General features: G+C 43.3%; 1 protein-coding gene across 1 annotated transcript in view; it reads right to left on the bottom strand.

Annotated features, from left to right (window-relative positions):
- ITGBL1 (integrin subunit beta like 1) overlaps window positions 1-14,267 on the bottom strand; it is a 250,710-nt gene that overhangs the window by 4,861 nt on the left and 231,582 nt on the right. Inside the window, exons 9-10 of the mRNA XM_084612105.1 lie at window positions 6,674-6,820; window positions 1,320-1,433 (exon numbers count right to left, since the gene is read on the bottom strand). Coding sequence (XP_084468231.1) covers window positions 1,320-1,433; window positions 6,674-6,820 — 261 coding nt within the window. The remainder of the gene's footprint in view (window positions 1-1,319; window positions 1,434-6,673; window positions 6,821-14,267) is intronic.

Raw genomic sequence — 14,267 nt, 5'->3', positions numbered from 1 at the left:
GGCATCTTTACAGCAATTCCATCAGCAGAATAATAATTATTGTAATTATGCCATCATGGTTTGGACCCAAGCTGTTTCTATGTTGTCTTAGTGTTCCCACTATACTTCAAGATGTAAGGAAAAACTAGAACTATTTAGCTGAAGTTAAACTGTTGCAAAGAGAATAGTATTAGGAATAAACCTTTGAAATTGAAAAGCACCTTTTTCAGCTGAGGAGCTGAGTGTTTGACAAAAAATAGTCTCAGATTGAAAAACTGAGGCACAGAGAGGTTAAGACCAATATTTTCAAACCCCTCCATCACTTGTGGGTGACAAACTCAAGTGGAGTGGTGGAAAATCAGGCCCCAGGCATCTCAAGTTGGCCACTCAAAGACAGTGAATGCTTTTGGAAATTTAGTCAGCCAAGTAATTAGTTGCAGATTTGTGAATAGAACCTGAAACTCCCGACTCCATCTTTCATGCTCTGATACCCTTCCTCCTATTCTTTGTTTAAGCAGACACATAGTTCTGTCTTTTGCCATCTCTGTATCCACCGGCTAATAGAAGAACATTGCTAAGCAAAGATTTTTCTAGATGGAAAGATGCAGAGATTGTCCTCTACGATTGTCATCATGGAACACATAGCAAGTTAATCAAACAGATCACACGTTCCTGCTTGTCACTAGATTTTTCTCCCTTCTCTGTTAAAAGCAAGTGTTGGCAGTCTACCCATTTCCCTTTGCATCTGTCATCTAAACCCTGAGATAGGTGCAAAAGACTTTAGTCAGCATCCAACATGTCATAAAAAAGACTGTCAGGCATCTCAGCATCCCAGTGAGAGTTGTCTTGATGCCAAGGAAGTCTATGAAAAAAACATGACTCTTCCCCTCATCATAATATAAGCACCTGCTCCTGCTGCATTACCAAGGATTCTAAAACTAAATGGTTTCTAAATGCATTACATACATTCATCATAAAAAGTGAAGTAAAGATGGTGATAGCAACAGAAACCACTGAATCGCAACCTTCTCATACATGTTCATTTCCGTACAGGAACAGGTGATAGACAAAAGCATTTTACTTTTTGGATGAATTTCACAAGTGATTTAATTATTGGTATTCATGCTTTGGATTTCAATTTTCCTTGCAAAGTGTGAAATTGATTATTCATCACAACACAAAGCAACACTCTCTTAACAGCTAAAGTGATTTTATTAATAGGAAAGTGCTCCTCCTTTCCATCAATGAACAAAGAGAACTTGCTGGGTTTTGTCTAACTTCAATTTGCCTTTATGCACAGTCTGCTTCTCAGAGCAATTAAGGATTAGACAGTACTGCACCTGTGCAAATGAGACCATCATGTTTGTCACAGTCTCTGTCGTCACATTCACAAAATTCCCCTGAAATGTACCATTCCTGGGATGAACAGATGCACTTTCCACAGTGACAGGAACCTGAAATCACAAAGATTATTACTTGCAATCATAGGGCACCAGCACTTTTCAGGCTGGGATATAACATCTCAGACCCATGCAAAATTGCCATCTGACAAGCTACTGTCTAAAAGAAGATCATCAAGCTAAAAGCTTATTGAATAAAATGATCCTTTACAGGTCAGCCTGAGTATGAAGTGGTGTTCTATGTAATGCCTTGATTTTGCTTCTTTTATTTATTCAGGACTCACATTTAGAAGTTTTGCTTTTGTTCCAGAGCATCACAATCAAGGCTACTCTTCCCAGGAGCTGTTCTGCTTTGTGGCTAGATGAATCAAAATCATGCCTGGTCCAACCTTATTGAAGTCAATAAAATTGCATTGAGATGAAAAATGGCCCATACTGTTTAAGGCACACAAATAGCACCTTGCTGCTCTCTGACCTTTTCTTTCCATTTGTTCTGGATCACTACGGGTTGGATTTTCAAAAAGACTAAGTGCCTTAGGAGGCACTTTCAATAGGATATGCTCCTAAGTCATGTGGACACTTTAAAAATCCCACTCTTTCCCACATTTCAAGAGGCTTTCCTTTATTACAGTAGGGAGCCATCAACGTGCTCAGTGCTGTACAAACCAGAGAAACACATGATGATCCAGCCCCAGAGAATGTGCAATGTACCTTAGACAAAGATATTTAATTCACAGAAATCTATACAGGGCCTGATCTAAAGCGCATTGCAGTCAAATTTGCATCTTTCCATTAAGTTCAGAGGGCTTTTGCTCAGGCCCACAGTCAAAACTCGAAGTGGAAACTTTCCTTTAAATTTTGAGCTGCGTAAATCAATTGAACATTCCCCAGAAAAATCTCCACAACAAATCCTGTACTATTTATCAATTGAATCTATTCCTATTAATTAAAAACTTCAAAGTAGCACAGGTACTGACCCTCTTTAAAAACGTAACATTCACTGAATTACTGTAGGTTGATCAGAGTTAATTTACTGCGTTAGCGTAGCGATAAGTTGTCTTAAACTATAACATACTGTAATATACAAATAAAGGACTTATACTTGGGAACAGAGACTTTAGCATGAATTTCTCTATGGTTTATTAACATGCTGCCTATTAAACTATGCAAATAGGGAAACATTAACTTTTAACCGAGGGTAAAATATTTCAGTGCACAAAGAGGCAATGGAGGAAAGCACATACAGTAAGATAATTTAAAGATTACTGTACTGGCCAAGCTTATATTTCATTATGTATTTGAGATTGATTTAAGCCAGGTGTTTCTATTTCCAAATCAACTAGAAAGCACCAACAGCTACACCTGTTGATGCCAAGAAGAGCCAAACAGGATGTGAATTTTAGCAAGAAACATTAAGAAGAAAGCAGAGTATTGTAACTCACAGCTAACCAAGACTCATTAAAGGTATTTTGTAGACAATACAATACATGTAACATGTAAAAGGAACTTAAATAAATCAGAAAGAAAAGGAGTACTAGCGGCGCCTTAGAGACTAACCAATTTATTTGAGCATAAGCTTTCGTGAGCTACAGCTCACTTCATCGGATGCTCATGCTCAAATAAATTGGTTAGTCTCTAAAGTGCCACTAGTCCTCCTTTTCTTTCTGCGAATACAGACTAACACGGCTGTTACTCTGAAACCTTAAATAAATCAGGTTCCATAATGCATCAGTATGTTACAAAATCTCTTTCCTGCCTTGGGAGCCTCCTCACTTTAATTAAAAATAGTCTAATTAGTTAGGGTAGTTTTCCTGTAATTCTGGCCAGATCCTTTTTGTCTCACTGACTAACCTGAGTCCAGCATAGTCACAGCAACCATCTGCTGCCCTCCAGCTATTTCTGAAGCAGCAGCAGCATGGTGGGTGTTTCTGTTTTCACTGTTAAGAATATTTACTATAGGCGGCGAGCCAAGATTTTGAAAAGTGACTAGTAACGCTTGATGTATGTTAAAGGGGCCTCATTTTCAAAAAGTACTGAGCAGTCACCCTGTGAAAACTAGTATCGCAAGTTGACATCCAAACACTGAGGCTTCCCCTAATCAGTTGTCACTTTGGAAAAATGTTGGCCAGAATTCCTGCGAAGATTTAGTAGCTGTGAAGCTAGGTACTCACTAGTGCATAGGCTATTGACAAGCCAGTTATTTCACAAACAGCAGCACTGGTATGCAGAGAACTGGCTCAACATTTGGCCTTACATTAGGACTTCTGGACCCTGCCATTCACTCTAGCTACAGACAATATTTACAAACCTGCATGCCTAAAGTTAAGGTCCCAAATTCATGTTTAGGCATGCAGGGGGAGATTTTCAGAAGTGCCTACCGCCTGGTCTACACTCACAAGCCTTACCTACTAGTAGAATTGTTTCCATGGGGGGAGGGGGTGACTTTATTTTGATTGTATTTTTACTGATATAGTTATACCAGCAAAAGCCCTAATGTGGACACAGTTTTACTGGCAATACCAGTTTAGTTATTCCCCATCCCATAAAAGAATAAGCTGCACCAGTATAAGCATATTTATACAGATATGACTACATCCACATTAGCAGGATTGTCCTGTTTTAACTATGCCAGTATAGCTAAAGTGGTATAAATTTTATGTGTAGACATACTTCAAGTTGTCAGTGGGAGTTGTGCTCTTAAATCAAAAACGCTTTTGAAAAGATATTTCACCCTTGTTTCCTAAATAGCAATTTAGTAGCCTTAGTTTAGGCAATCGGATTTGAAAATTTTAGTCATAGACCACTGCGTATAACTTACCTTCAGGCTGCTCCAACTTACATGGGAGACCAGACAGATACCTGACCAGCCCCAGCATCAGGGTGGTCAAAGGTGGCTTTATACCATCTTGACTTTCCACCCCCTGGTTCTGTGCCAAATGCAGCTTGGCCAGATGTGAAGATCTGGCCTCAAACTAAAAAGTTCAAGCTGCAGGGTCAGATTGTGGGGTCTGGCTAAGGAGTTCTCAGAGCAGGAGATGGGGCTTGGGAATGACAGCTTTCTGCCATCTTTACAATGATGAATAGCTGTTCAATTATTTTGCCTTTAAAGTTACAAAAAAATTGTTTATACTTATTTAGGATCGTAAATTGCTCGCTGGCTTGTTTTAATCATTTCAGTTCACCTCTAACTATTTATAATAACAATTACCCTGAGACCACATCTGTGCAGAGAAGAATTTTAGTCTTTGGTTAAAATGGAGTAAATCCCAAAGATCATTGCTCTCCTGTACACGTTTCAAGGTAAAGACAGCATTGTTTGATCGAAACAATGGTGAAATTGTGTCATTTCCTTCTTCAACATTTTGCCTGTGGGTGGAATTTCCTCATTTTCTGTCGTATTGGGCCTGTTGATGGGAAAATAAACAGTATAACTGTGATGGGGTGTTTATCCCACACTAGCTTAGGAATGGGCCAATTACATGAATAGGCCTCAACTGAAGGGAATTAGGTGGCCTAAGTAACCCCAGAGGGATGATGGAGCCCCTCTGAGAAGAAACAGGCACAGCTAGTATAAAGCCAGGAAGTCAGTAACAAAGCAGGACTGCCGTGAGGGAGTCTGCAGCCACTCTCTGGGTGTAGAGTGGGAAGAAAGGAAACCCAGGGGAGAGTAGATACCTCCAGGGATCTAGCCCTAAAGGCAGGGTTTACCCAGAAGGTGGTGGAGCGAAAGCCTACGAAAGGTCTCCAAGAAAGAGCAGCAAATTGAGACGCTGCAGACATTGGCTGATGATTGGACAGTCCCTGAGGTGGAACCCAGAGTAGAAGGTGGGCCCCGGTTCCCCTACCAGCCACTGGGGAAGTGGCACCATCAGGAGAGTGGGGGAGAAGACTGTTATTTTGGATGGAGAGACTTTGATAACTCCCGGAAGGGGAAAACACACAGCGAGCTGGCCAGAGGGCCATGCCACAAAGAGAGTGCACCCTGAGTTGCAGAGAGAGAGAGAGAGAGATGGGGCAGCAGGGTACACCAACAAGCAACAGAAAAGGGAGGAGCTAATCCTCAGAGCAGCCAGGAGGAGGCACCCTAGCAGTGAAGGGAGCCTGGTACAATAATCAAGAACAGAATTCTGACCCATTACGTTACCTAAAGAGAGAGGGCCAGCTCTTTAGCCCTGGTTACATTCCTTTTGCACCAAGTTAAAACTCCCACAAAGAGGCAACGAGGGAGTTGCCTGATGCAGAGGAACCCTGCAGCCAGCTTTACACCAGCTGCCGCTGCTCCTTGTCCACACTGGGGAGGCTATGGAAGAAGCAGGGGCATGGCTGGAGCACGTGGGGTCAGAAAGTACGGCACTCCAGAGCCAGCAGCATCGTCCCCAGGAGACCATTCCAGTTGGCATAAATTGGTGGTGGCTGCTGGAACTTGTGCCAGAGGTTGGTTCAGCCTCCTACCGCCCCCCCCTCCTTTGCTAGCCCCAGCATCAAAGAAGGCAGGATGTAGGCTTGGACCCATGTTTCGTCTCCCACATTGGTCTGCTGGGGGGGCGGGGAGGAGGTGTGAGTGTGAGATATTTTTATGTGGGTGGTTTACACCATAGCGAGCCAGAAATCCTCTTTCCAGTGAAATAAATTGTTCCAAGCCTGGGAGAGAATACCCCGAAAGAGCTTAGTTTAGTTATATTTCAGAAGCATCTAATAATTATTTCTCTCTTTAGGCCAAATCTATACAGCTGGACTCATATGAAAAAACACAACAGTGCAGATAATATGTTTTAAAATGTTTTTAAAGGGGGGGGGGGGGAGAAGCCTTAGGGAGATTGTGGGTATTGCCAAGGCCTTGCTTTCCCCTCGCATGGCTTTTGGACAGGCATAGCAAGTGCTGCTGCTCAACATGGACCCCACAGTGCTACTTGAGGCACTCTGCTTTCCTTTATTAGCACCGCCATGCCGCGGGCAGCCCCTGCCACTCAGCAGCACTCAATCAACTAGCATAATTTAGTTCATAGGATACAACTGCCCAAGACAGATGCAGACAAAAACAGCTCTGTGAAATCCCATGCTGTTGGCAAATGGCACTGGAGAGCAAAACAGCTGAATGCATGTGCACGTAGGGAGCGTTTGACACAGTGGGTGTGATAACGAGGTTAGATGCATTATAAAGCCAGTTATACCAGCCCTCTAACAATGGGTGACTTTGGAAGAAAGTGTTATTAAACAACAGTAACCCACGTCCATACATTTTAATCTTCCAGAAGAGTGATGTAAGGTAGCTCAGCTACCAATGCATTGCTTACCCTTTCCCGAGCACAATATGCCATTGGCTGATTCACAAAAGCTTTTGCTCTCATCTTCTGTCATGTTGCACTTTCTTGGGTGTTGACACAACTGTCCAAACCATCCATCCTCGCAAACGCATCGACCGCAAGAACAGAGGCCGTGGCCTGTAATGACAGCAGGGGAGCAAGCATGTTACACAGACAGGAGAAATTACCTACATTTCTAGCTGAGGAAAACACTGAGGCAGCTCGGCATGGAATTGCCTAATTGAACCCCGAGGCAGGGCTCATTCTGGGTCAGAATGTACTGGTACAGCAGGCCTACGAGACAGGAAGTATTATCGTCTTCAGCTATCCTGGCCTTGTGCTAAGCAAGGTGACCCGGTAATGTAAAGAATGGCTGGGCTCTGGCCTCTCAATTCCCTATCCCCAACTCTTCTCCCTTGCAAGAGCCCTTGCCCTCCTCCGCTTCCTGTGGCTCCTGTCCCACCATACCAGCTAGCACATTGGGCATACCACAGAGCTCTCTCTCTCTCTCTCTAGGATGGGATGATCCATATGCCACAGCACAGTACAGCATTAACAAAATAAGTGGCTGGCAGAAAGGGGTGGACATTTGGCAGAGTCATCTGAATCAACAGATAAGGCTGGCAGGGAACGTGCAGGGCCCATCACAGGCAGCTGCACCTCTGTTCCACAGTTCTTAAAGGGAAGAGTAGGAACTGAGAAGGTGGTGAGGCAGATAACTACGTGATTGCCTGCTTAGGAGCAAGTGAGTAGGATGGTAGCTGGTCAGGGAGAGGAGGTAGGTGAGGGAGGCCAGAAATCTGGAGTTTGGGGACAGGCCTTGGGAATATTTTTGGTCTCTTTCCAAACTTTTGAAAATCCCTCCCCTGAGGAGAGCAATGGGCATAGTCTTGTCCTCAGTCCTAGCCCCAGCTGTTAACTCACACTAGCCCCATCAGTACCAGTGACAGGCATCCAAGTGCGAAGTCTGACAGCTGCTGCTTGTGCTACTGCATGACACCTCACGCTGTCTTCTTATAACAAAGATGAGGAGCAAATGGCGAGGTGTCACAATGGATTCCTTTCACAGGCGTGGCTAGGCCTGACTGCAGGAGTTAAGGCAAGGCGTCCTAAGGGCAGATGGCATGCAGAAGAGGGTGCGAGGGAGAACAGGAATCCACTAGCGATCCCTCGGGATATATATATATATTGGAGGTGGCTGATTAAACAGCAGTACAAAGGATACTGGGGAAGAAAAAGAGAGGGACAGAAGAAAGGATAAAAGGCTGGAGAATAGGGAACAGGGAAACAAAATAGGGAGGAAACGGGGACAATGAACGGATGGAAAATGAGGGCCGGTCAATAAAAGAGGACAGGCAAGTGAGGGAAATACACCAGAATATGTGTGAAAACAAGGGAGACGCAAGACTGGGAAGCTTGATTTGTTCAGGGCGGAGGGGGAACAGAGAGAGACAGACAGTTGAATAGAAAACTGAGAGCACAAGCCAGAAAGGGAAAGGAAGCAACAAATGGGAAAACCTGAAAGCAGATAGATGATGACAAAGGACAAAAGAAATGGAAAATATGCAAAGAAGCAAGAAATGACACAAAGCTGAAAGCTTAGTACATTATACTGAATATATTCACATTTCGAGACTTCCCTGCCTTTGCATAGCAGGGAATACATTGGATTCCCTGCCTTTGCATAGCAGGGAATACATTTTCAGTGTTTTGAAGATGGACTCTGTACATTGTAAGCAAGGATTATAACATAACTATTATAAGGGCAGAGGCAATGAAAAGGAAGGGGGTTAGGGCTGATTGTGTTGGTGGGCTGGGCAGAGGGGAACTAGAATGAGGATCATTCTGGCAGAGTGTGGGGCTGTGGGAAAAGGAGGGACATACCAACACATTTATGCTGCTAATTCGGGCACAGCTCCCAAGGCAACGATGCAGCTTAACATAATAAATCTTGAAGTAGCATGGGAGGCAGACACAAAGGAGATACAAACCAGGTAAAATGGAATTCCTCAGCACTTCAGTGATATCCAACTACTGTATTAATTGATGTTTTTGAGCTGTTCTTATTCACAGACATGGAGATATTCAGATCTATATTTGAAGTCTAGTGATGTAACAATTGCTAGACCATTCATTGATTATTTCTTCATTTTGGATCCTAATAAGAGTAAAACATTAAATGCTCAATACCTACATGCTTCATGGTATGGTGGGTATGCATGTCTATCTCTGCACTCGCCTTCACAAATATCGGTTGTCTCTATACATTTAACATGTATATAAAACACTACATATTGGTAAACCATAAATAATAAGCAGTCCTGTAACATTTTAGCTTCCATTTTAAGTTGGGTAACAATGAGATTTGTGTTACATACCATAGAAGGCTAAGGATGGCAGCCATCTGTACTTTCCCATATACTGCTATAGTTTAGATTGCATAAGGATATGGGTAAAAACATATGATTTTCTATATTTTCTCATCATGGCCAAGTTTCTCCAAGGGTATTTTGCCTCTTTCACTTTGTTTTCTTTTGTAAAATATGGATTAAATCTTTAAAATATTTCATATATTGAAGAACTGACTATTCAATACATTGAATAGGACTCGCATACTGGAAAATTATTTTTAGAGGTGCAAATACTTGTACTCCTGCAAGCACAAGTGAGTGAATGTGTGATTCACACTGATCTCAATGCCCTCTCTGTGGTTTAAAGAAAGCAGAGAATGACCACATCTGCAAAATTACTGCACAAATCCAGTTAAAAGTATCGTAACTTTTGGTTTGGTTTAGAAAGATTTTTTGTTGTTTTTTAATGGGACTTGTGCAATAATTTTGCTGATGGGGCCATTCTCTGCCTTCTACATACCCGACAGAATCCTGAAGTGGAAAGCTCTCTTTCTTAAGAAGTTTACTTCACCATGTATAGCTGCTTTCAGATTGCCACATGTTAATCATTAGCGGTGGGAGAAAGGACAATGCTATCTTGGTGGAGCAGTGAGAACACAAGGGGTACTACTCATCACATTGGCTTTCATGATACTAGCCTCTGTCTTTTTCCCCAAAAGGTATCCTTTGGCATACAGCAGCTCCTCAAACTTCTACATTAACTTCAGATTCATGCAGCCATGCAAGCCTTCAAATATCAGTGAAGGAGCGAGCTGTCTTCATGCTGCAGCTTTGACATCACAGGATAGTTACACTTGAGTTCTGGAGGTCTCCATACACCCACTGTTAAGTTTTGGGGTTTTTTTAAATCTCTTGTTACTATTTGGGGGAGAGGATCCACAGTTTAAACTCATATTTATTCATGAAATACAAGGAGTTCCCGGTGTGATTTACTAGCACTGCAGAGTGGTCAACCTTGTGCCCAGGAGCCTCCTAGAGTTTCAAGGCACAGTCTGCATTGCTGGACCATCTCTTGACACTGGCTGCACTGCCTCCTCCAGCGCAGGCTACACCAAAACATAAGCCCTGAGACCAATTCTAGCTGCATCAGAGAAACCGACTAAAGTATGAGATAAGAGTAAAGGATATGACTTGCCCACGGCATCTGTTTCACTGCTGGTGCTTACCAACTTCCATGTCAAAACACTACTTTGATGTGCCATGATCACTGCAAACAGCTGAGACTCCATCAAAGCAATTTGGTTGGTTGAAAAGATCAGGCCTATCAATGTATTCTGCTGTTTTAGATAGTCCAAGAGTTGGTCCATTGCTGTTGATGCTACCAGTGCTGGGGTAACCAAAGAATGAGGTTGGGAGTTGAGGGTAAGGTTGACTCCAAAATGGGAGGCCAGTGGTCTCACTTGACTCAAAGCTAAATACCACATTACCATAGGCAATGCACTGTTTGAAGTACAGACCGCTGAGCATCACTCAAATAGCATTATGGGGCTACACAGCCTTGGTGAGGGCTGGCAATACAGTGCCAAAATATTGCGTCCAGCTCAATTCTCAGGTGTAGAGGCACTGCTTTGACTTGTCTATTCCATCTGACCCATGCCATCACCAATGGCACAGATGAAGTGGGATCTCAACCATGTTTTTTCCTAGACCAGTTTGTGAGGATGTCCAAGACAGCTCAAGTTGTACCAATTGGTAGTACAAAGAGAAGCCAGGAGGGCTTTTAGATGCTTCCTCCAGAAATTGATTTGCTGAGACATCTGTAAGCAAAGCTCCGAGTGGAGCCAGTCCTGGTCCCTTATGAAGAACAGGAGGCAATACTGGAGTTAGGACTACTGTCTCATCATATACTGCTTTACTGTTGTTATTATTAATAAACACTGCTTGCCCCCAACCCTGAAAGACAGCATAAAGTACAGGATAATCATCAATCTACCCAGGTGGGCCAGCCAATGCTGATCATGCTGCATCCGTGAGCTGAAAAAAAATATAATAAGTAATAGGGGCAGAAGAGCACTAGTGTTCTGCTGCAACTGGAGAGCCAGTCATGATCCAGGATACCTCCATCCTCAGACAGGACCTGAACATTAGAGAACTGCTCCTAGAATGCAGCTTACATATATCAGGAAAGTTGTCATTAGCCATCCTCTTCTGGGACCAGCATGTTGCGCCTTTGTGCCAGGGCATAGAGCCTAGAATGGGAGTCTGTATCTATTAAAAGAGCGCTGCAGAATCCATGACAGGTCCTATTACAACTTCTGTCTGAATGAACGCATCATGGCTCTATTCCTGGTACTGTGATGATGGACTGCTGAATTTTAAGTGTCTCATTTTAATCATGCAGAAACATGGTAATAGGGTCTCAGTTATGTATACCCTCATTTATCACATCCTTCCCCTTATGTCTACCTACCGACACATGGGCAGCTGGTCTGGAAAGCAAGCTATTAATCAATCTGTGCTGGTCAGAGAACGCTAGTGACAATGTTTATTCAAATCACTTTGATATTTCAGGATTAGATGCTTGCTGAAATGAGAAATGTGAATGACAATCTGAGTCTCCCTTCCTCATGCTCAGAAGCACTCAGCTCTCACTTTAACAGATTCTGTTCAGTCACAGGGTTTAGCTTTCCATTCTCTGCAGCTGGAGCGCTATGATTATTCTTTCCACATTATCACATGTCCCCTGAGAGTGATTGCCTAGGTTATGGTATTGCCTAGGTCAACAGAGCAATGGAGAGAAGAAGAAAAGCCAGGGGATAAGGAGCTCAGCAAGACATCCCAGCAACAACTGTCAGTGAAACTGACGGAGATGCAAGATTAAACAGAGGAGGAACAAACGAAGAGAAAAGAGACTGGCTTGTGAGTTGCCAGCACAAAGATGATGGTTGACATTTTGTGAGTGCATAAGGGCACTTAGGGACATGATGCAGGTGAAGAGAATGAGATTGAAGGTACGGCCCTATATGATCCCCTAGAGTGGGACTGTTGGGGAATAGAATTCATCAAAAGAGATCAGAAAAATAGTAAGAGAATCAAGCCAAAAAATAGTCCAACGAAGTGTCAAGGGAGGATATGATGTCAAGGAGGGTGAAGTGATAAATGGCAGTGGAGAGGGCAAGAAGGATATGAATGGAATAAGTTCCCTGAGGTGTGACCTGGAAGAAGTTACTTGAAACTTTGTGGGCAGCAGTTTCAGTGGAGTGGAGGAGGTGAAAGCCAGTCTGGAGGATGAAGGAGGAGGAGGGGCATCAGTTGTAAATGGCTCATTATATGAGTTTAAAGGGGAAGGGGAAGAGGGACCTAGTGGAGAGACAGCTGGGGTCAAGGGTTGGCTTTTTGAGGATGAGGAAAATGAAAGCATTCTTGTACTTAGAATAGGGGAGATTAAAGAGGAGGGGGAGTGAGTGATGAAGGGACCAAAAAGGTTGGCAGGTGGGAGGAGATGGGGACAAAGGCACAGATGGAGAGATTACTCTGAGTTCTCATTTTCTCTCTCTAAGTGACAGGTGAATAAAGAAAAAGGTGCTGAGAACGGGGAAGAGGGAGGCCACAGTGGCCTGGGATGATCTTGAAGAATTTGGAGAGATCCTGAAAAGGGAGGGAGGAGACCACAGGAAGGGGAAAGGTTTGAAGAAGGGAATTAAAATCACAAATAAGCAATTTGCTTTGTTAGCCTGGTCTCAGTGTACTTCACATGGGAGGCAGTGGAGCAGTGAATGTAAAGAAACATTTGTAGTGAAAGAAATCTGTGGAGTCCTCAGAGGTGATCAGTGGCACGGGACCAGAAATGGAGGAAGCCAATGTTGGAAGTGAGTGGAGAGGAGGGAGCGGGAGTGAACCCATGACTTTAAATGAAGACAAACATCTGCAACATGTGTTGCCTAAGGAACAAACATAATATAACAATATTAGCATACACCTGCCACTGATAAATTATGGTATGAAGTTGAGGTTGTCCTGTCCAGCAACACCATTGGGATTCAGGGTGTCAGCACACTATCACTCCTAGAAATTATGTTTGGGAGTTGGTATGAGACTCCAACTATTTTCCTCAGAGAGCTCTGTAGCCTTCTCCATAGATTGGCTACACAACTCTAAACACCTCCTTCAGAATGCACCAATATTGCCGTGACTGATGGTCAGGACGGGTGAGACTCTGACTGGCAGAGATATGGGTTGGCACAGACACAAGATAGACTAAGTTCCACTCTTTTATTTACAAGGATGTAAATTACTGAACAGTGATATTAGAGGTCAAGAGCAGAACAGCTGCAGTACAGAATTTCCAGGACTCCAGTAGAACAGCCAGACTCAAATTCTTAGCCAAATGCTTTGTCTCAAAACACTGTCCCAGCTGATCTGTAACTCCTTTGCAAACACACTGCATTATTTACCATGACTATGGGCTTGTCTTCACTGCAAAGTTAACTTGAGTCATAATTTAAGTGTTGACTCTGACTCGATTCCAGTCCAGTCCCTCAACTAGAGCATTTTGATGCTTTAAACTCAAGTTGGCTAAAATGTGTTCACTGGTAACATGCCCACTCTACAACACTGCTAGTCCTCCAGTGTCTTCCCACAATTCCTCCCATATGCCAAGAAGGACTGACAAGTTTTCCCACAATTCACTGGAAAGGAATCAGAGTGTCTCTGCTTACTGCAGCACAAAACCCCCTGGGATATGCCCCCAGACACCATAGCGACACCAATGAGGGAGTGCAGCAGCAGTGAGGATGCAGTAATTTGGATAGTGCATTTCAGTGTGGCTGTTCACACCCACATTAGGCTCACTGGGTATTCAGACCAGGGTACCACTCATCCAGGCTAACTCTGCAGGAAAGACATACCCATATACAAGTGAGTACAGTGCTAGTATGGACACAACAGCTTGAATATTATTATTTCATCGTGTGGTTGAGGTGTAACTCACGTGTAGATAATGCCAGTTAACTCTGCCGTGAAGACATATGGTTGTCACTCAAAATCACCACTCCAGCCACCTGATCTAGATGTCAACCAAAAACAATCCTGGATTGCAGCTGCTGTGTCTGTACAAGTGACTTGCACAAAAGGAAACCATTTGCAACACAAGAGAATTCCCCGCATAAGTTATTGTATTGCTAAAGAATCTCTGCCTTTGAGGCAATGGGTGACTACAGCCTCTGAGGAGAGAG

This window comes from Lepidochelys olivacea (assembly GCF_965140295.1).
Source record: "Lepidochelys olivacea isolate rLepOli2 genome assembly, chromosome: 1".
NCBI classification, from domain to species: domain Eukaryota; kingdom Metazoa; phylum Chordata; order Testudines; family Cheloniidae; genus Lepidochelys; species Lepidochelys olivacea.
The sequence above is the reverse complement of the archived record's forward strand: the minus strand, read 5'-3'. Positions and strand labels throughout refer to the sequence as shown.